This window comes from Rhincodon typus, chromosome 24 (genome assembly GCF_021869965.1).
Source record: "Rhincodon typus isolate 14 chromosome 24, sRhiTyp1.1, whole genome shotgun sequence".
Classification (NCBI taxonomy): domain Eukaryota; kingdom Metazoa; phylum Chordata; class Chondrichthyes; order Orectolobiformes; family Rhincodontidae; genus Rhincodon; species Rhincodon typus.
The window spans coordinates 18696628-18720785 of NC_063355.1; the positions used below are offsets into that span (position 1 = coordinate 18696628).

The following is a 24158-nucleotide window of genomic DNA, read 5'->3' on the forward strand; positions in this document are numbered from 1 at the left end:
TCCTTAGATCAGAGAAGACAGAAGGGTGATTGGATTGAGGTGTACTAAGTTCTGAGGGGATTAGACAGAGTAGTTATGGAGAAATGTTACCCCTTAGTCGAGTGGTCAGTAATCATAGGCACAGTTTTAAGGTAAGGTGCAGGAAGTTTAAGGATTTTTTTTCACTCATTGTGTTGTGGGTATCTGGAACCCTCTAAGAACTATTTGAATGAGCACTTAAAATGCCACAATATTCAAGACTATGGGCCAAGTGCTGGAAAATTGGATTAGAATATATGGATGTTTGATGACTTGCATAGACACAATGGGCTGAAGGGCCTCTTTTTGTGCCATAAAACTGCTATGAGTCTATCCTGTAGTATAAAATGAATTCGGTTATCAGTTTCCAATTACTAACTGCCACCATGATTAATTCTTCTCATGTGTTTCATATTGTCAGATTTTGCTTAGTTATTTCTCTCTCTCCCTTTAAGTTTTCCAATCCATATACTTACATACTGTATTTCATTTCATAGTCAAAATTGCAAAAAGGCAAAGTATTTCCAGGGCTCTATCAATGCCTTGCATAACTTAGTGTCAAGCTGAGATGCAAGTATACAGGAAGGATCACACCCAAAGTGCTTCATTTTTTTTGTACTAAGGTACCAAGCAATGTTTTTAACAGAAGCAACAAACTGCAGCTACACTCTAAAAGGGAATAAATCCAGGGCAGCATAAGAACAGATATGGTTGAATGTTGAACATAGTTGAAGGACTGAATGGCCTACTCCTGCAGCCAAGTAATGAGATATAATCCTCAATTTGTGCCTGTCATTGATTTGAACAAAAAAAGAATGTTTTTAGTATAGAAGTCATTTATAAAAAGGCCAAGAAGCTTTCTATAAAGACAGTTTCAAAATCAAGTTCAATGATGGTCCTTCAGTCTTGATTTGAATTGAATCAAGTTAAAATTTTGCATTGGTTAGAGTATGAGTTGGAAGGCGCCTTTCAGATTTTAAACCTGTAGGTGGCACAGTTGTTTCAGTAGATGGAAACTCAGAGTGATCAGAGTTGGCAGTTCCATACCAAATGGAGCTAATACTGAAGACAATCAACATTATAAACATCAACTCCATTTTTAATACTATTGAACAATATTTACTGCACTGCTTCCTAAAAACTAATCGCTTTAAACTCAAACAAAATAGTTTAGAAATTTCAAAGATGGACTTCAGATGGAATTTTGTGGTCACGTTGACAGAAAAACTGAATAATGAAAATAGAATGAGATAACGAGCATCCAGCTCTACACCTTGTTATCTCAGATTCTCCAGCATCTGCAGTTCCTGCTATCTCTGAATGAAAATAGAATAGTTGGTTATATGAAGTATTTATCTAAGGATTAAGGGCCTTTATTAAACTGTAACAATGTACCGACACATTAACAGCAGCTCTAAAATCTTCTTAGATTGTAAAAGTCTCTCTACAATGTTAGATTATTATTCCACTGAAAAGTTCAGGTGGATAAACATTCCAACATATGGCACAAGCTGGATAAAGCTCATAAGGAGCTACCTCTGCAGGGCAGTGCTCAAGGAGTAAAACTCAAGGGGGAATGAAATCTTCTTTTATGCTGACAGCTGGGGCACTGTACCTGTGCACTTACTGTCATCGCCTAGACACCTTTAATTACAAAACATCTGTTTCTCATTTTAATTCTTGAAAGAAGCTTTGACTATATTTCATGTGTGAAAAAGAAAAGAAAAATCACAATCTATTAAATTGTACTTAAGATTTGTGCACCTGCTATTTATTTGGCTGTGGTTCCAATGAAAATACAAAGAAAAACCCTTCATTGCTAGTATGAATCCTTTGTATTATTTTGATTCACTGTATTGTACATCAATTAAATTACTTTCTTGTGTCTTTATTGCATACATATGATGCAATGTTGGCTGTATAGGCCATTTTGTTATGGAGGTGCAGTATGCTTTATTCCTACTTTAGAGAATATTGTTTACCAACATTCAAAATAAATCCTATCACAAGGCACACTGAGTCCACAATCTGTCAATATGTAGTTCAGAAACAGTGGAAGAAAGAAAAGGCTTTTAAAAAAGAAATTCGTTCTGCCTTCCAGATATATACTGACCTTGCACTAGTGAGCCAAGCTATTCATACCAGTTGAACACAGCATGTGCAGCATCTGTAAGACTCCAAGTGCCTACGGTTTCACCACGTCTGAGATGCCACAGAAAAGGAAATGTTTTGACATATGCTATCATACTCACTCATTATGCCTTTATTTTGAAATGGGAACTCTGCTACAAAACAAAATGATAGATGGGAGACAGACGTACGGTGCTTCTGAATTACACTGGATCACATTCTGCCCGGGTGGTGCTAATTTTTAACTTCTATGTTGCACATGAAGCTTAACCTAAAATTGATGTACAGTCCATGTTAAAACTTAGAATTTTATTCAGAAGACCACTTAATTTTTTTTTAAAAGATTGTTACTTCTACTACAAAAGGAAAAGGTAAGTATAACACAGACTGGGAAAACTAATGCTCCAATCGCCATAAACGGCGGTTATCTTATTCGAGGAATTTTCTGAGCGTCACACCGTGATAAGGGAAAAATCTGATATTTCCATCATTCACAATGTTCCCACTTGAAATAATCCACTGATCACTTAGTTTTATGTTTTCTGGGTCACTGCAGAAAATCATTGAAAACAATTTTTTTTTGCAACATGACATCGCTATTTCCTTTCAGCCTTACGGCATTTGTGATTAAAATTAATCTTGCTCGATAATAGAGAACCTGAAAATTTTTACACTACTACACAGCACTACACCTGCCAGCACTTTAAATAGCCTCATTCACAGGAAAACGCAAACACTGAAACATAGGAACGGTCAGTAGATTTGATAGTAACTCGTAAGATTTTCTTTCTGCATAACTCAAGTTGTAATATGGAATTCTTAAAGCATCTTGTGTCTGCTGTTTTGCTTACCGACTGTAAAACCACACATACAATCAGCGGAATTTATGCTCATAAAAATGGAAAATCTGGATCTTCTTGCCAATGTATTTCCCAACGACAAATTTATTGGGTTGTTGATTAATAGCAACCTGATATATCAAACAGAAGACTAGCCTTTCTCTGAATGGTGGGTGATGAAATTACTGTCCAGGATGGCTGTTATGACGTTCGGACAATTTTTAACAGATGAAGGCTTGGAACGTTTGCAGCAGTCATTTGATTTGTGGCATTATTGCACTCAATTCTAACTTCATCCTCTGATTTGGTTCATGCGTGTTTTCTCTTATCAAGGTTACTGGTGGGGAATGAGAACCTTCTCTTTTGGCAGTCAGTGCCACTATCAAGTGCTGCCACCTCAGGTGCAGATAGTAGGTTCAAAGCTCACTCTTTCCTCCAGTAATCTGGCGCAACTCCAACTCAGAAGCACACCTCTTCGCTACACAAGTGCCTAATTTTGGTTGTTTTAGTTTGAAAGCGAGTGAATCACAATAACAGTGGTATGGTTAGCAATTCACTACCGTAACCTTGCTGCAGAATATTTGAGCATGTGATTCATAATGAGGCTTAATGAATAATAGTACAATTCGGTAACAAGCTGGCTAGAGTTTTGAAAACTTTGGTCCTGTTCAGTCCTCACAAAGGTGAGACTCATCTATTAATATTACTGCTAGATGCTGCAGAGACAGAAGATACAGATTTGCTCAATAAATTGTGCAATAAAAGTGCAGTACAAAGTAGGTACAAATAGCCTGTTTGTTAATTTATTTGGAATTTACATAGAATGGTTACAGTCAGTCATTGGTGGCTGTATAAGTTTATCAAGGTAATAGTTTGTTTTGCAAAATGCTACGGAGCAGAACCAAACATAAAATAATGTTTTTTAAAAATCGCAACATTTATAATGACACCTATTCCGTGAAAACTTCTTCCACATATTGTGTACATCCAAAAAATCACACTGCTTAAAATGTATAACAGGAGATCATAGTCAATTATATTTAAGAATTCAGGAACTGCTTCAAGGAACACATTTTGTATCACTGCAATAATGATGTTAATTATCTTTCAATGTATTAATATATCAAAATTTTGTTTGATAATTAATAGTAGTACCATTTAATACTGTTCTGGTATACTCAATGTCGTACACAGAACATTAGCAAATTAGTAATATTAGAAAAAGAACCACTAAGTACCTACTTGTTGTTTTATACCCTTTTATATTTGGGGATATATTTAATTAATAGAACAATTCATTGTTAGTCTTCCACCTACTTTCACTGTCATACAGGAGAGCACTTACAGCCATAGGGAATAATAAAGTCAGAGAATTAGTATGTGATCATTTAAAAAGCAATTGCTGAGACACATCACATAGATCGCCTCCCCTACAGTTTCTTAATCTTTTTGAATTTCTTCCCATGCTCTGCCCCCAGTCAGTCATGCAGGAAATGTTATGCAACTCAAAGTAAAGAAAGGAAATTACATATAATTTTTGCGCATAAAATTCTATTCATTTCAACTGTTAAATATACCTCAGACATTAACACTTTCTTAAACTGCACTACGTGTTTAGCATTAATGTCCTTTGATGGTATACCAACACTCAACATGTGGCAAATCGACCCAACAATTTAGCAATTAGCTGTATTGAAAGTCAACTTCAAATGACAGGCAAACGGGTGCCCGTACCATCAACTCTTTTGTAACACATAAATTTCACTGGTGAACAGAAATCTGCACATGCATTTATGTCTGCCACATGGAACACAGTTTTCTCCAATTCAAGACACTGTGTGACAAAACTCTAAGACTAGACTGAGCATTCACACACTGAGTCATCTGGCATTAAATATAATGCTCAAACCCACGACCTTCATTTCCTAATTACCCATGTCTCTTTACTTGAGTTAATGCTCATCAGAAACCTCTTGCCATTACGAAGTAAGTGGCAGAGTCTAGGAGTCACTATAATGTTGATTTGGGATGCTAAGTCTCTAATGATTCCAAACGAAGGCTTTTGAAGATCACTGTCTGGATGTATGGTATTGATAGCGTAAAATAATGAAAAATAACCTTTAGAAATACTCATGAGAGATGACAACTTATTTCAGTACAACTGGGATGTTAATTATTGAACATCCTTAAGAACAACAGGCTGGGATGAGTTACAGCGTTAGACAGAATGAAGTCTTTGCAATAACATCAGTCAATACAGTCTTTAACCCAATGTGCTCCACAGTTTTAACATGTCAGCAGTGACTTGTGAGATTAACCAAAGACAACCTGCAAGATCAGCAATCCTCCCAGATGTCTTCAGAAATTTATTTGAACAAATAAGAAGACTTGGGAAACAATGTTCCCCCTTTAGAGGTAGCCAGAAGGGGAAATAATTGGGTGAGCTAGCCCTGGATAGAAACTCACCCTCTGCTTTTCACCTCAAAATGGTCAGTTAGTCACCAAATAAGGGTGCGAGCTCACCAGATGGATGGTCACTTGCCTCTCCGATAGACAGAAAAGATGGCTCGGCTGGTAAATTATTGCCATCTACCTGCTGAGTATTGGACTCCAATACACCCAAACTAGGGGAACTAGAGGTACAGGGGATGTTTGTGACCGCTGAAACTCAAATAATGCCCTTTCCTCCCAACCTCCTTTCCCCTGCGTCCTCTAACCCACATGGAATACCAATCCAGATAAATGTCAGATGGTGCACTTAGGCAAGACAAATAAGGCAAGGGATATGATGAACAGGAGCCTGGGAAGTACCAAGGATCAGAGAAACCTTGGTGTGCATGTACACCAGTCCCTTAAGGTAACAGGACAGGTGGATAAAGTGGTTAAGAAGGCACATGGTATGTTTGCCTTTATGAGTTAGGGCATTGAGCAGTGACATTATGGTGAAACTGTATAAAGCGTTGGTTAGGCCATAGCTAGAGTATTGTGTGCAGTTCTGTAATCCACATTATAGGAGGGATATGGTAGCACTGGACTGGTGGCAGAGGAGATTTACCAGGGACGTTGCCTGGGCTGGAGAGTTTCCGTCATGAAAAGAGACTGGCAGACCGCCGTTGTTTTCCTTAAAGCAGAGGAGACTGAAAGGGGACATGATTAGGATGTATAAAATCATTAGGAACATAGATAGCATAGAAAGGAAGAAGCCTTTCCCCTTGATGGGGGGATCAATGACAGGGGGCATAGATTTATGATAAGGGGCAGAAGGTTTACCAGGGATGACAGGAAAATATTTTCATCCAGAGAGTGGTGGAATCTGGAACTCACTGTCTGTAAGGGTGGTAGAAGCTGAAATCCTCATAACATTTAAGAATTATTTAGATGCGCACTTGCAGTGCCAAGGCATAAAAGGCTACAGGCCAACTGTTGGAAAAAGGGATTAGATTAATTAGTGGTTTGTTTCTGACTGGTCAGGAATGCAAAGGGCCACTGGATCCATCAAGGTGTAGGTCTGATTGGCAGACTTTAGGACCCAAAAGCTGCTAGCAGGCTTGCACCCTGCCCCCTTCTTAGAAATTTTATTGCAAAATTCCACTCGCAGTGAATTTCTCCCTGAGTCTGAAATCAAGGTTGCCCCAGAAAGATACCTTCCAAATCTTACGTGTGTCTAGATCTAATATTCATAAAAATAGGATTTGTTAAATGTTTTCATCGCAGTTAAAGCGTGTGTGTGAGTGAGAGACATGTATCATGGTGTTGAAAATGATACATCTTTTCTGTTATGTAAAAAATAACTATCAAACATATTTTCTCTTGAAGGCCATTATGATTTCAAAGGAAACATTTTTTCTGATAGTGATTTCAAAAAAATGCATGCATCACGAACCAACTTTGTTTCAGGAACATTATAATGACATTAAATGCCAATATTTATTCCTCTTTGTAGCCACCAGAATGAGTGGTTGTCCAGCCAGCTGAGTCGAATTGGATTAGATTACAACACTGCCCCAAGGAATGAACACACCGAATCACTTCATGCACGCACAGAATAGAACTTTGAAATGTTTCACTGCCATTTGAAAATAACATTTGAAGTTTCTATGATTGTCACTAATCCAATAGCCTGGATCTCACCATGATGACAAGCAAAATAATTAACAGCTTTCAAAGCTCAACGGTTTCAGCTGCAAACCCAGGGCTACCATATAAACATGAATATTAGAGAGAATCAAAAATCATCAAATCTTCCAAAAGAAAAATGTTATTATAATTCTTTTTACACAGATAATTGCTTAACACTTTTTCCCAGTACAATAATTACACATATTTTCATTTATTTAATCATCTAACTAAAGGTTGCCTTTACATCATCCCCCTGCTCTTTGCTTTCCATCTGTCCTTCCCATCTCACTCATCCATTACAATGATTCCGATTGTTTTTCACATTCCCTCTTGCCCTGCTTGATCCAATCCAAGCGAGATTAGGACGGGCAGTGATGGCAAAGAAAGCAGGACAACATCACTGGGAAGGAGCACTTTGTCAAGAATGGGTTTGAGATATAAAACTTTGAAATATTTCAAAGCTGCTTTGCAAGACATAGGAATAAAGTCCAGCCAAGATTAAAACAGAAAATGCTGGACATACCCAACATCAGGCAGCAGACAGAAATGTAACATTTCAGGTCAATACCTTTAAAGATGCAACAGATTTTAAGCAAGTACTGATGTAGGGAAAGGAGTAAGAGAAAAAAGAAGAAAGGGAAGATCAGTGATAAAGTACAAGGGGAGAAAAATGAAATGACAAAGAGGTGATAGTGCATGTTTAAAGGAGATTGTAACAGAATAAGTAAAGAAACAAAAGTTGGATCTGGACAAAATGTAAGTGGATCAAGGAAAGTTGAAGCAGAAATTATAGGTTCAATAATTTCATTATCAAGGTGGAGTTCAGAAGTCTGTAAAGTACTAGATTGAAAGGGGGATTGCTGTTTCCGAAGTTGACATTGAGTTCCATTGGAACAGTCCAGGAGGCCAACAATAGAAAGTAAGAAGTGAGAGTGGAACAGAGAATGAAGGTGGCAGTCAACCAGAAGCTCAGGGTAGTGACTGTGGACTGAACAGAGGTATTCCACAACATGGTCCCCTATCAGTGTTTGATCTCTGTGATGCAGAGAAGACTGTATCATGAGAAGCAAACACAGTGTAATAAACTGGAAGTGCAAGTATGTCACTGTTTCACCGGGAAGAAGCATCTGGAGCTTGGACAATTTGAAGAGAGGAGACAAAATGGCACTTGCACGGGAATGTTGAGAGTGATCGAGGAGTTGATTAGTATATTGAGGACCAAGAATTCCGATTGCCGAATGGGAAAGAAAGACACGTTTGGTGGTGACATTATGCTGCAGGCAATCAAAATTGGGAAGGTGATCCATTGAACATGGAGGGTGATGGGATGGAAAAATGACAGCAATCCCATAATCGTTCTATAAGGGAAGGGAAAGGGGCAAGCGCAGAAAGTTGGGAAATGGAAAAGACATAGTCAGGAGTCCCGTCAACCATGGTGAATTGAAATTTTAAATTGAGGGTGAAGACAGCACTGGCATGGAATGTGGCATTATCAGAACAAATATAACTGACAACGTGGGAAAATGGAATAGTCTTCCTTCAGGAATTGTAGTCTGCTAGAGTCAGGAGGCATAAAGAGAATATTGGTTGATAATCTACTTCAGGAATAGCACACAGAAGTTTAGAAAATGAAGGGAAGAGCCAAGTGGACCATTGGAAGTTAAAGGAAGTGCGCAAAATTGGAAGCAAAGTCAATTAAACTTTCTGTTTCAATTCAAGAGTAGGAAATAGCACTGCTAAATCAAAGTACGGAAAAATAAATGAGGGAATAAGACTGGAATAAGGGACTTACTGCACATACCACAGAAGGTGACATGGTGGTATTGTGGGAGTGTTTCTGGATTCTTAATCCAGACAGACAGGCTAGTTCACTAGAGACATGGATTCAAATGGCCCCCATGCCCCAAGCATAATGTAAATTCAATAAATAAAATTTGGAATTGAAAGTTAGTTTTGTGGTGATCATTTCTGAGACTATCATTAATTGTCATAAAAATCTATCTTATTCACTAATATCCTTCAGGGAAGGGAATGTGCTGTCCTTTCCTGGTCTGGCCTACATGAGACTCCAGATCCAGCACAATGTGACTAACTCTGAAATGAAAACCAATCAATCCAAGGGGTGGGCACCCATGTAAGAATTAAAGCTAGGACCCACAGGGGTTCCCACGGTGCCATGTATTATTCGGAGAAAGTGAGTTGAGGCAAAAAGCAAGTCGATCAATATGAGAACAAGTTCAGCCTGGTGAGTTCGGATGGGAGTAGATGGAGACTGATTGGGTTTCATTTAAGTTGGGGGATGAAGAATAGAGAGACTGAACAACCATGGTGAAAAGAATACAGTCAGGGCTGAGAAACTAGAAATTGTTAAAGTAAAAGGAGTGTTGAAAGAAACACAAATGTTGTTGAGAAGAGACTGGACAAATGATAAGAAATGGGAAGCTCGCCACATCCATTCAATTCACCAGGGACCCGGCATTCCCCAACAATTCCAGTCATTTGATTTCACATGATTACTGTCTGGCAGACAAAGACAGTTTATAAGAGAAGTGCTAAATTCAGTAAAAAACAATTGTGTTTAGCTTTGTCCAAGTAGTATTTTATATTCTTTGAGCTGTGCCATTGTGATGCTGCTTCCACCACAGACAATGACAACTATTGACTGTAGATCCTGGGCCAACCGTCCTTCTTTCTGCAGTCGCTGGATTGTTCCAGTGTAAATGGCAGCTAGCGATGCACCACAGGCCGGCTCAACCAAAAACCTTTCATCATCTGCAAAAAGAGCCAACTGTTAGAAATCAAGTCATAAACTCAAATTTAACCATCATCTCAGGCCACTGGCCTAATTTGAGATCTAGCCTCAAAGACTAGCATAGCACTCAATGTGAACCCACTGGCTACTGAGAAACATCCTGAAATACCTAAAATAGAAACCAATTTTTTAAACAAAAAATCCATTTCTTCCACTTAGTTCTGGCACACAGCATGAGGTACCAGTTCCTCAAGTTCTGTAAGCTGGTGAATAACTTGCAACATAAGCAAAAAGGCATTACAATTCAAATGGTGTTCTCACCCACTGCTCCTATTATGTCTCTTGTTTGATTATGGACTTGACAGAAGGGAGCAACACAACTGAAATCTAAAGAGTACACAACAGTACTTACAATACAGGTGATCAATTTATTCAACTTCAATGTGCAAATAGAGATACTGTACACTGATATTCCCAATTAATAAGCATTTTATACATGGAATGATGAAATGTGATCTATCACCGTGGCTCTTGCAATGCTTTGTTTCTTTTAATTAAAATCTAGGTTGTAATTTTTAATTTTTGCTCTCCTAGTCATTTCTCCCCTCTTTCATTTACCTTCTCTCATTACTGATTATCTCCATTATTTCTTTCTTCTGTGTCTCTCATTCTTTAGAACCTTGTCTTTTTTATGTACTTTATTCCCTATCCCCCTATTATGTACACACTGCCTCTAATACACTCTCACTCTGAATTTACCTCTACCTTTCTCATTACCACCACTCACTTCTCTATCATAACTCTTTCCCAGTCTCTTTCCTGACTCTGATTTCTCTGATTGCTTTTTGAGTTTTGCTGTAACTACCAAACAAAGCAATGTCTATGTTAATAAGTCAGTAAATCTTGTTGTGTTCCATGTTTTTAGAGAACAGAATTAAAGACTGCACTCATTATTGAGAAGTAAAGTTTAATAAACCCACATTGGGTAGTATAAGGAGTATTATTATCGATTAATATTCCCCTTACTCAGGCAACTTTGTGAAAATCAAAAAGATAGTCACCTGGCTTTGCTCAAAATCTTATTGAAAGTCTTTTTTAAGAAGTGAAATAAACTAATTCGAGGAGAAAACAGAATAAGAGACACCTTCATAAAAGAGACAACATTAAAATGGAGTAAAGCTTCAGAATGATGAAATCTTAATTGGGATCCTGCTCCTCATTTGTGATAACAGAGGAGTTGTGAAATATCCTGGTGTTTGTTGTGCAGCCAGGGTGCTGAAAGGATCTTTCCTCTTGTGGGGAAAGTCGGAACTTCAGGACACAGCTTCAAAATAAGGGGGTCTCCCTGTCATGTCAGAAATGAGGAGAAACATCTTTCTGTCGAAGGTTCCTGGGTCTTTGGAACTCTCTTCTTCAGAGAGTGATGGAGGCAGTGCCATCAAATATTTTTAAGAAGAGATAGATAGGTTCCAGTCTAACAAGGGGGTCAAAATGTATCAGGGACAGGCAGGAGTATGGAGTCAAGACCACAATTTTACAGTGTATTAAACCTTCATTCTCAATAATAAGTGGAGCCTTTAATTCTGTTATCTGAAATTGTGGGGAGGCAATGGCCTAGTGGTATTATTGCTAGACTATTAATCCAGAAACTCAGGTAATGTTCTGGGGACACTGATTCAAATCCTGCCATGGCAATTAGGAGAATTTGAATTCATACAGAATCTGGAATTAAGAGTCTAATGATGACCATGATTGTCAATTGTTTGGGAAAAATACCTACCTGGTCCAATAATGTCCTTCGGGGAAGGAAATCAGTCATCCTCACCTGGTCTGGCCTACACATGATTCCAGACCCACTGCAATGTGGCTGACTCTTAACTGCCCTCTGGGCAATTAGGGATGGACAATAAATGCTGGCCAAGCCAGAGATGCCCACATCTTATGAGTAAATAAACAAAAGAATTAGATCAGCCATGAATCTTATTGAATGATGGAGCAGGTCAGAGGAGCTGAATGGCCTATTGCTGCTAATTAATTTGGTTGAGTAATCAAACAATTACTGTATGGCAACTCATTCAAAAGCTTTAGATTAACAAGGTCCGGATTAGAAAAAAGAAGATTTCTTTCCCCTACTGTGCTTTTTATTATTCTGCATTTCACACTCCGGGAATGAATGCACCAGCCAGAAGGAAACAGATACTGTGTGAGACTTTGGGATGCTGTTATTGGACAATAAAAAAATAAATAAAACACTGTGAAAATAATTTAACAATTTAACTAAGCATAAAACCTGGCATAAGCATTAATTCAAATGAGCTGCCAAATATTCTTCCTGTTTAACATTTCCAAACGAAAAGCAAGAAGCCAAAGTCATCTTAATCTAGTCAATATTCATAATTACAGGATTTCGTATGAATAAAACTGCGTATGTATAAAGAGCAACTTTTGTTGCTGTAATGAAAAAATCTCAGAACCAACTCACTGTGCTGTACTGCAATTGGCTTTTGTTCCAAATGGGATGTGTAGGAAAACAATTCAAATCTAATTTATTATTCATCCTACAGTTGAGTAAAATTCTTAACTTACAAGTTAAAACAGAACATCATATTAAATAGGAATGCATATTCGCAATGAAGTCTGATTTTCAACAATTTGTGTATGTGAAAATAAGAAGCCTCACCTAGGAATCTCTCCACTGCTTGCACAGCTTCCTGGTCACTGATTACCTCAGGGAGAATATCGTGCTCCTGCGCATTCTGAAGTGCCTTCTCACATACAGTTTTAGCTCCTAGGGTTATAGCTACACTATTATACAAAGAAAAGCAGGTTAGAAAAAGAGTTCATCACACACGCAGACACTATTTGTTCATCACACACGCAGACACTATTGTACACAGATTTACTACACAGATACGGTGCCAAAGCAGCAGACATTAAAAGATGGAAACAAAAGTTAATCAAAGAGGTATCATTAAGGTATTAATGGCAGTAAGTTGAAAGGATTGTGGTGAAATTCCAAAACTTTGGGTCTGAACAACTGACAGCACAATTACCAATTGTAGAGCAAAAGAAATGGATTATACAAGTTATATACACACATACCAAAATACAAGTCCCGATGAGCAAAGACCCCGACTTCCCTGAAAAATTACCAAACTATTTAATTCTTTTAAGAATCTCAAATTAAAGATGTTTGAACAAACCAATGTAACAGCCACATTCAGCTATAATGAAAATAACATTGAGTGCTGGAAAGCTAAAATAAAAACCAAAACTGATGGAAATACACAGCAAGCATTGGAAATAAAATTCAGGTCACTCTGCCATTCTGATTCAAGGTTGTTCTATTTTTTGACTTCCATGGCCTGATGCCAGTTTGTGTGAGCAGATTAAACTTGTCACTGATTGAATATGTTTACTCTCTAGCTCACTGAGGTACTACTGGTTTTAAAATATATTTACATATCTACCTGAAAGTTAATCGATTCCATGTTCAGCATTTCTTATTCTTATTATAAGTTAGCAGTTACTCAATTGGATAATGTCAATGATATTTCTTTTCTTTGACTTCATGTTATAGAACTTTGAGGTCAATAAACTCATGAGAATGCAGAAATCACAACTTGTATAGATACTGTAATCATTTCCTCGAAATACACTCAGAAATATGTCACTGGCATAAATCGCTAGGAAACTGGCCAAATATATCTATCTAGTATTGGTTAACTTGAAGTTGTTAAATCTCTCTGTGTGATGTCCATTTGCTTTCTCACTTATTCTCACAAATTGGTGTGAAATTATTGACATAAATTACCCATTAACTAAGCTAGGTGACGCTCCAACTACATTGTGAATACTGAGCTTCATTGTAAAAGATATAATCCTACATCACAGTGGCACAGTGTCATAGTCATTTCAGTTCTCAGTCTTTAGAACAGCCAGGGACATAAAGTAAGAAGGTGTTAATATATGTGCCCTACTTCAGTTGTCAGCACCAGACCAAAAGAATTATCTTTAACAAATGCAAGCTTTGTCTGAGAGATCCAAAACCATGAACGTTCCTAATTGTCTACAGTACTTTTTTGTTCAGACAATGATGAGAAATGAAAATTGGATGGTTTCTATAGCAGCAGCGATCTGCAATAGAGGCTTTATGCCCAGGCTGTAATTTGAAAATGTACCCCACACCATCAGCACATCTTTCAAAGTAAGATGACAATAGTTTCATGCACTGTCACTACTTAATAGGGAGGTAATGAGTATTCAGCCACTGGGAATGACGTGCAAACTGAATTTCTTGCTTTAGCTAACAGCAACTATGTAATTTGTAAGGTGCCTTTTATTAAAATAAGCAAAGCAATAAACAGAGGTATTTTTATCCACATCTGCAGTTCTTGCTATCTCAGTATTTTTATCCCATATGCCTGTCTTTCATAATAGTAACAGTACAATCCTGTGTTGTACCATAAGTACTGGCTGCTGTTTCTGATGGCATATGCCCTGTGGACTACTTCTTACCCAAGTCACCCAAGATCATGATAGTTAATACACCTAGAAAATACAGGAAATAGAAGAAGCGATTTCAAAAGTTGGCAGACCAAAGATTCCAACTGTTAGTGTAGTCTTCTAAAGTGTGAATTCAGACCAGAACACCCAGGTTCAAGTCCCACCTGTTCCAAAGGTGTATAATAGTATCTCTGAACAGGTTGACTAGAAATGCCTAAATTGTACATGACTACAGGACAATGTCCCTCAATGTCACAGGAGAACAGGTTTGAGGATCAGTATTATCATGTTGTAGCACATTCTCCCACTACATCCTCTCGTATAATGATATATTTGCTCCCATCAAATATATCATTGTTATCTTATTATTTCAATAAAAATGCTAAAACATAGATTTACAAAATTTTACGAACGAATATTTTCACCATACCTTGTGATATCGGGGAGGGTGACCAATTTCCCAGCCTTCACTGCTGCGTTCAGACTCTCTGCACCTTTAGTCTCCATGGCAATTACAGGCACATCACACCAACCCACTTTCTTCAGCCCTTCGACCACTCCACAGAGAAGACCACCACCTCCAACCGACAGGATAATAGCTCCAGGTTTGCAATGTAGTGACTCCCAAAGTTCTTTCACAACGGTGGCATGCCCTTCCCTTAGAATATAATTTTAAAGGAAAAAATGTATTATCTCAGGCATCCAACAGGTTTCATAATTCTGAACCAAAATAGGGGAGTCTATTACTTCCTCATCCTTGTACATTTACTGATTGAAATCTAAAGAAAATGCTGAAATACCACAGGTGGTACAGTGGTTAGCACAGCTGCCTCACAGAGCCAGGGACCTGGGTTCGATTCCACCCTTGGGCAACTGTCTGTGTGGAGTTTGTATGTTCTGCCAGTGTCTGTGTGGGTTTCCTCTAGGTGCTTCGGTTTCCTCCCACAGTCCAAAGATGTGCAGGTTAGGTGGATTGGCCATGCTAAATTGCCTGTGGTGTGTAGGTTAGCTGGGTTATAGGGGGGATGGGTCTGGGTGGGATGCTCTGAGATTCAGTGTGGATTTGTTGGGCCTGTTTCCACACTGTAGGGATTCTATGAATACCACTAACCTATTGCCTCCCCCAAAGGCACACTCTCAAAATTAGCAGATCATAAATCATCTGCTGGGGGTGCAAAACTTCCAATCTGGACTCTTGATGTGCATAGAAAGTGCCAAGGCAAAAGAAATCTCCCCAGGAGTGCTGATGGGAGGAGAAGGTTCACCAAAAACATGCAATTACTGTCCACCAAGTCCAGAGAGAATTATACCTGAGTTGTACAAAATGTTACAAAATTTCAATATGCGGCAATACCCATCAACTACATAGTAACTGACATTGTTGACAATGATCTGCCAGAGTCTGGATGAAAGTTTAGGACCACAGGCTGAATTTTATGGCTGGTGATTGTACTGTTTGATCAGCCCCAGAAGAAACGTCAGTCAGTTGAAGGCTATCCCACAGTGACAACATGATGCAGAGTCTGACTTCACCCCAGCATTCCTGACGTCAATACAAGAATACTGACGTCAAGAAAGCTGCCAACCGATCTAATCGGCCAGCAGTTCTTGCAGTCTTAGCAGTGCCAGGAAAAATACCGGGAGCTGTAATTGTCACCCATTGCCTTGGTATAACTGATATTATTCTATAATTCCTATAGTGAGTCATGTGTGGTATTAAAGTAAACTTCTTATTTCTCATGTGTGCATATTGATGCTAATTTACTTGCACCATGTGATTTCTACTTTTTTTTTAGCCTTATCAGAAGCACAAGTAACAACTTACACTATGAACAGATGAAACAGGAGAGAAAGCTATTGAATAAAATTAAAAAATTGAATATTGTTGCTTTTTGAAGGTAGCAGAAACGCATAAATAATTGTACAAAAAAACACTAACTTGAGTTCTTTCACGCCTGATTCAACATTTATTTCCAGTTGACTTCTATGATAAATCTAAAAGCACAAATCATGCCTTGATTTTCTACAGATCATCATATGAAATGCATTCCAATTTTTTAAACTTATTTATTGATGGCTTACTTATGTGTCAGGTTCATAAGGGGCAAGACTGAAATAATTACCTTGCAGTAGCATGTTGCATGTTGACGTTAAATATTCTGGTGTCTGGCACACAGATTGTAAGCTGCACAACAGTTTATAAAATCAGAACAACATGCCCTCGCTTCAGAATAACTGGGTTGAGAATATCTAAATCATTTAAGGTAGAATTTTATAGTTGAGGAGAGGTTTTATTCTATCAGTCTGGCTGGACCAATCCTATAGTCCAGAGTTAAAAGGAAGGTATAAGTGACCACTCCAGCTATCTCCTCCAGGGCATTTTTTACCCAAACAACATTCTGGTGTCATTCTAACATAAAGCAGATGAGAATTGTAACTTCCTGCACATGACTTAACAATAAAGTCACTGGCATGTATATATAGCAACAGCTGCTACAAACCAGGAATATCAAAATTTCTAATTTGAAAACTAGTCAATGCAAGTTATATTTTCTTTCCTTTTTTTACTTTAGAACACTTCATTTCTTTGAACTCTTTCACTTCTTTTCTTTTATTTGGGAAGTAGCACTGCAAAAGTCTTTAGTTACAGTGTTTCTGCAATTATAAGTAGAGATTAAAATGGTGAAAGAGACCTTGTGAATCATAACAGGTATCGATGCCAAATGCACAGATGTGCCACCCAGTAGGTTTCCTAAGGAAGATCAGCAATAACAAGCATTAAATCAGGTGAGCTGACTGTCATGCTGAGTATAAGAATAATTAAGAAAGGAGGGGTCTCAATTAGGTTGAATTTGTCATGTTTACTTAGTAGACTACATGGCTGCAATTCAACAGCAAAACTGTAGTAGTAATTGATCAAACCCTGAATGGAGAGAGAAGTTAATGGACTGCAGTCAGTTTGTGTACTACCATCGATCACCAATGGTGTTCATCTTTACTGGGTGAGTAGGCAAATACTGGAGAGCAAGATGTGCCAAATGGATGATTGATTACATCAAACAGCAGGAGTTGGAGCAGGCCATCCTACACAACACAAAATAATTGTGAGAAATATGAAGAGAAATCAATATGTACAAATTTCTTGCTGAAAATCACAACTGTCATTTTGTAGCCAAATACATTGAATTTGATTGGATGTGTGTTTTTTTTGCTTTATGTTTTTAACCCTCAAACAAGGAATGCAGGAATCGACTAAGATGCAGGATCAGTCGTGAACAACATGATATCGTAAACCTACCTCGATTTTAGCGTGCTATTCTGAAGTGCTTGAGGAGTACTACTTGTACCTAGCAGCGTATTTATAAAGATGAGACTTGTAACCCTTTAAAATGGACTTGCTGTTCATGGCAATCCACTTAAACAACAAGAGGGGAGGGAGGAGCAGTGTTGTAACCTCATACCAAATTACATCCCATGATGGCAAAAAAGCTCCCTACGTTAAAATAACTAGATGGTGTACAGTACAGAAATATAGCTCCTCTTCCAGAATTTACACAATACAGGATAGCATAGCATATTAGTACCATATGATCAGTTTTAAATTTAAACACTTTGGGTTAGATAAATAAATTAGATAAATTACCCTTTTTCTTTGTGTTAATCCAAATATGACAACAGCACAGTGGTAAAGTACCTTTGGCTGAGTACCTTGACAATTTGATATTTTATTGTCTGTTTTGACATGTGCACCCTATGAATTACAGACAATTCACATGGGGTTGAAATGAAATGGAACATTTAAGTTATGGAACAATAAAAAGCAATATCATTTCCTGTTTTTGATTTTGACTGTCAGCCAGTCCTTGTGGCTCATTCCCAAATACATATCCCTTCCTGTAACCAATTCCCTATTGTGTGTTACTCCCTTTACAACAGTCTCACAGTCTTACTTCCTATAACTCCTTCTTGACACATGTGCTACTCAGTTTATAAGATTCTGATTGTCAAGACCTTGCTTTGGTCTCAGTTAAAAGATAGTGCACAGTTTTGTTCACTTCAGACAAGGGGGAATATTGAGATTTTGCAGAAGACAGCTCAAGATGAATTCCCAGGTTAGTACTCAGATATATTTAAGGAGCAGGAACCTGTATATTCTGATAAAGCACAGATACAGTTGCAATTTCACTGTACATCTTTCCCTTTAACAAAGAACCAAGAACAATATAGTAGAGCACAGGAACAGACCCTTCAGTCCACCAACCTGCACTGACACATGACATCATTCAAAATTAAAAACCATTTACGGCTCTGCGGTCTGTATCCCACTTTCATTGTGTATTCATGGACCTGTCAAGACGCCTCTTAAACAATGCTTTTGTATTTGTTTCTACCATCTCCTCTGGCAGCACATTCCAGGCACTTACCACTCTGCGTAAAAATCTTGCCTCACACATCTCCTTCAAACTTTCCCCCTTTTTCCTCAAATTTATGTCCCCCCATAATTGAGATTTCTACCCTGAGGCAAAGACTCCAACCATCCATTCTATCCATGCCTCTCATAATTTTGTAAACTTCTATCAGATCACCCCTCAGCCTCTAATGTTCAAGTGAAAACAAAGCGATTTTGTCCAAACTCACCTTATAGTTAATACACCTCAAACCAGGCAACATTCTGGTAAACTGTTTCTGTACCCTATTCAGATCCCTCCACATCCTTCTGGTAGTGTGCCGACCAGAACTGTACGCAGTATTCCAAAGTTTGGTACAGCTGAAAGATGACTTTCCAATTTGTATACCCTATGCCCCAATCGATAAAAGCAAGCACGCCATATGTCTTCTTGACCATCTTATCCACTTGTATTGTCACTTTTAGGGAACTGTGAACCTGTATGCCTCGATCCCTCTGTATGTTAATGCTTCTAAGGGTTCTGCCATTTACTGTACACTTCCCTCCTGCATTAGACCTTCCAAAATGCATCACTTCGCATTTGTCCAGATTAAATTTCATCTGCTATTTCTCCGTTCAAGTCTCTAACCTATCTGTATCCTCTGGCAATCTTCATCACTATTTGAAGCTCCCCCAATCTTTGTATGATCCACAAACATACTAATCAGATCACATACGTTATCCTCCAAATCATTCATATACCTTACAAACAATAGGGGTCCCATGGCTGATCCCTGTGGAACACCACTGGTCACAGGTCTTCATTCATAAAAACACCCTTCTATCGCTACTCCCTATCTCTATGACCAAGCTAGTTCTGTAATCGTCTTACCAGTTCTCTGCTGATTTCTTGTGACTTCACCTTCTGTATCAGCCTGCCATAAGGGCCTTTGTCAAAGGCCTTGCTAAAATCTAGATTGACAACAACCACCAACCTGCCCTCATCAATCATCTTTGTCACTTCTCAAAAAATTCAATCAAGTTTGTGAGACACAACCTCACCTACAAAAAAGCATGCTGCCTATGCCGAATAAGTCCATATTTTACAAAATGTGAGTAAATCCTGCCCCTATATGCCAGATTATCCCTGTTGCCCTTCTTAAACAAAGGAACAACACTGGCTATTCTACAATCCTCTGGGACTTCTCCTATGATTAAAGAGGATACAAAGATTTTATACAGGCCACAGCAATTTCACGTCTTCCTCAGTATTCTTGGATAGATTCCATCAGGTCCTGGAGACTTGTCTACCTTACTGCTTTTCAAAATACCCAACAACTTCTTTTTTATATCAACATGCCCTAGAATATCAATATACCCCTCTCTAGATTCACCATCCACCATTTCCTTAAGTATTCATTAAGGATCTCACCCACTTGCTCCAGCACCACACATAAATTCCCTCCTTTGTCCTTGAGAAGACTTACCATTCCCCGAGCTACCCCCTTGTTCCTTATACAGGTACTAAATGTCTTGGGATTTTCCTTAATCCTGTTTGCCAAGAACATTTCACGGCCCCTTTTAGCCCTCCTAACTTCTTGTTTAAGTTCTTTACTGCTTTCCTTATATTCTTCGAGGGTTCTGTCTGTCTTCAGTTTCCTAAACCTTATGTATGCCTCCTTTGTCTTTTTGACTAACTTCTCAGTTTCTCTCATCATCCAAGGTTCCTGAATCTTGTCACCTTACCCTTCATTTTCACAGGAATATGCTGGTCCTGAACACTAATCAACTGGTCTTTAAAATATTCCCACACGACAGATGTGGATTTACCCTCAAATAGCCATCCGCAATCTACATTCCCCAGTTCATGCCTAATATTGTCATAGTTAGCCTTCCCCCAATTTAGTACTTTTACCCGCAGTTTACCGTATCCTTATTCAAAAGTAAGTTAAAACTCACTGTTCCTGAAATGCTCCCCCACTGAAACTTTGATTATTTGCTGACCTCATACCTTAATACCAGGTCTAGTATGGCTCTTCCCTCATTGGATTAACTAAATAACTTCTGACTGTGCATCATTTCTTGTAGATATTTCCTAACTATGCATTGCTTGTTGTAACTGATTCTTAAACATGTCATACATTTTTAATTGCATTTTGTGTCACTCTCTCTAACCAATTCTGGACCATATGTCTCCCACCACATATTATTCCTTGCAGTGTGACACTGCACCTGATTCTTACAGCACTTGTAGAATATTGCCTCCACAGTCAGAGCTTTCCAAAACACTCAATTACAAGGGTTTAAAACTGATAAAAATTCATATTTTTAGCTCTCTTTTACTTTGATTAGAAAAATGCTTTCAAAATAAACATCATCTTCGACTTCAATATTCTTCAAAGCCTTTTGAATTGAATCTTAATCAATCATTTAAGAGGACAAGACAAAAAAAAACAAACAATAATTTTGATTGGCAGTTCCATCACCTTTCTTATTATTTAAGTGAATTAAATTTTCTGATTTTTTTTAATGAATCCTTACCAAATCAGTGGGTGGTTGAAAGGTGAAACGTACACCCAGCCATCATTTTCAGACAGTTTTAATGCTTCCTTATTAGCATCATCCCAAACCTAGCAAAGCATTTGGAGAAGATAGATTAGTGTTGAGTATTATTTATCAAGGTATCTTCCATTATTACATCCTTTACACAAAGCAGTAACAATGTTTGTACCTTGCTTGGACCGGACCGAATATCCATTCAACATGATAGATTGAACAGCCATAACCCTACAGTTCCATAGGAACTGGTTCTAAGGAAGTCTTCAGCAATCTCGAAACAGAAGCAAACACTTGCCCGTCAGAATGAAGCATTCAACTGATGATCTTGAGGGTTTTTTTTACTTTTAGCAAGCACTCTTCAAAAGCATATTGTTGATGTCTTAAAGAAAATTGAAAGGAAACCAGTCGAGTGGTCAGTTGACTTAGTGACTCTTCCAGTTGTGGTAGTGTACCACACAAATTAACAGGATTCAATGTTCAATTTCTTGGTCACTAACAAAATGCCACAATTGGCTTCAGTGTCCTCAGTCTAAGGAGGGTGAATCAAGAAACTCAGCTACTGCTCTCACTCATAACATTCAATGCACTTGGCTAAAGTGATTTAAGACATTTGGATAGTTTTAGAGTACAATTATGTAATGACACCTGTTATAAAATATGTTTTCAAGTAAAGATCAGGATCGGGTCAGCTGCCATGCTGTCTAGTTGAACAACCTGCCCATACGCACCATGCTAAAGAACAGAGTACACATTAATAGAACAGCAGTGACTGTCATGTCTAAGATTATAATTAAATCACAAGGTTACGGAGCTTTACACAGCTCATGACATCCATAGTGTTCCTGCTATATCAATGAAATTTATTTGTGATTCAGCTGCCCTTTTGTAACTCACTGTAGAGCCTTTTTGTCCTGAATTAATTATTGCTTTACAACATTCCTGTCATCACAATTTCACTGTGTCTCAATAAGAAAGCTGCTTTCTTATAGAAAGAACTTGCAGTTCTACAATGCCTTTCACAACTTAGCAATTAACGATTTAAATTACTTGACCCTGCAAAATCAATTTACTTTTGGCCAGCTTTGCATCACCAGCTATCCATTCCTGGCAGATTTTACTACAATCAAAATATTAGGACTAAAACCCATTTTCAATATTGGAGTACAAACAGAAGGTTATTTTTAGTATAAAGTGTGATTTATTCCATTAGTTTCGCTAGGTCCTTGGATTACAATATGAGTGTCTGGTGTGCATGCACATGTGTTAGTCCCTTGGAATAATGATAATGCTTGCTAATAGCAAGAATCTTTGTACACTGTCTTTTAACATGGGGAGGTAATGCAGCATTAAAAAGTGTAACTGCCCTCAGAGAAATTGTGAAGAGTTTGGAAAACATGCAAACGTTTCACTTTGCATTGAGATTAACATCACGTATCATCATTGTGTTTCTCTAAAGCTTTCACCAATTTAAAAAGCAGCTTTGTATTATAAGCAACAGCATAAAGCCAGTCAAGAAATAACATTGGACAGCAGCTGAAAGTGTATTTTTAATTTTCTTACCCATTGTTGTCATACGCCAGAAAGATCAACCATCACTCTGAAATGCGTCAAAGTTTGAATACTCAAAGTCATCTTAACTACTTTGAACGTCTATCATTCTATCGTCAAAGACACCAAAACAGCAGCATGTTAAGAAAATCCGTTTTTTCCACTGGGATAAGAAGGTAGCCATGCAAACCAATGAAAGGAGTTGAACTGCACAGGAAACGTTGTCAGAACCGACTATTGGTTCACTGACTATTGGTCTACACTGGTGTGTGTAGACAAAAAAACAGGGATTGTAAATATAAGATAGTCATTAATAAATTCAATTGGGAATACAGGAGAAACCTCAGTGGAACAGTCAGAATGTGGAACACACATGCACATGCTTGGTGTAAATATTAATTTGCTTTTAAATGGATGTTAGATAAACGCAGGAGGGAGTAAGAAATAGGAGAAAATGTTAATAGTTAGATGCGAGAGGTTTGTGTAGAGTGTTACACCAGCATGGATCAGATGGTCCAAAGGGGTCTGTTTCTATGCTGTACATTCAATACAAATCTCTCGTTGTACACAAACTGGAGTCAGAAAACCTTTAAGCTGAGTTTATGGTTTCTAAGAACTACAGTTATGTCTGCTTTTGGTTTATTTCCAAAGAAGCTAAATATAGCAAATGACATGTTTAAATGTAACTTTTAAAAATAAAATTTTACTTAGTATACCTTCCCTGAGCATAACATACATGGAGATGATTTCATCAAGGCTATTTTGAGAGAAGAATAATCTCTGGTGCGAATGCATGAAATGGCTTTATTGACAATTCTCATCCTTGAACTGGTAGCATTGCCTGATTTTGGAAATACCAAATGGGATAAATATGGTAATGATCTTTATTTAATTAAGACAAATTACACTGAGATTCATATATTTAACATCACTGCAGTGCAGTAAATGTGTGTTACTGATATAATTGCATCTGAGACACAGAACCCTGTCATATTGAGAGACATAACTGGTTTCACTTTATTTAAAGTTGAGATCTGTATGTTGACATGTAATAAGGAGATTAAGAGTTTAAGTGGCTCACGTAAGAGCAGTCAGTATCCATAAGGAAACATGAAAAGTTGAAGAGCAGAATAATTGTATGCCCTCCTTGCCAGATTGGAAGGAATCCATCAAAATCAAACAAAAGTACAAAGGTTTCCTACGGCAATTTTGGGAAACAAGACATTTGCATATTTTACATCTTTTGAATAATTGTGTCATGTGTTGCAGTTAAGGTTGCAGTTATAACTCATCTCAGTCA

General features: G+C 37.9%; 1 protein-coding gene across 1 annotated transcript in view; it reads right to left on the bottom strand.

Moving 5' to 3' along the window:
• Positions 1-6878: 6878 nt before the first annotated feature.
• The window catches only part of sdsl (serine dehydratase-like), a 37939-nt gene continuing 20659 nt past the window's right edge, over positions 6879-24158 (bottom strand). The window contains exons 5-8 of the mRNA XM_048611784.1: positions 21293-21381; positions 14795-15022; positions 12539-12663; positions 6879-9878 (exon numbers count right to left, since the gene is read on the bottom strand). Coding sequence (XP_048467741.1) covers positions 9685-9878; positions 12539-12663; positions 14795-15022; positions 21293-21381 — 636 coding nt within the window. The 3' untranslated portion in view covers positions 6879-9684. The remainder of the gene's footprint in view (positions 9879-12538; positions 12664-14794; positions 15023-21292; positions 21382-24158) is intronic.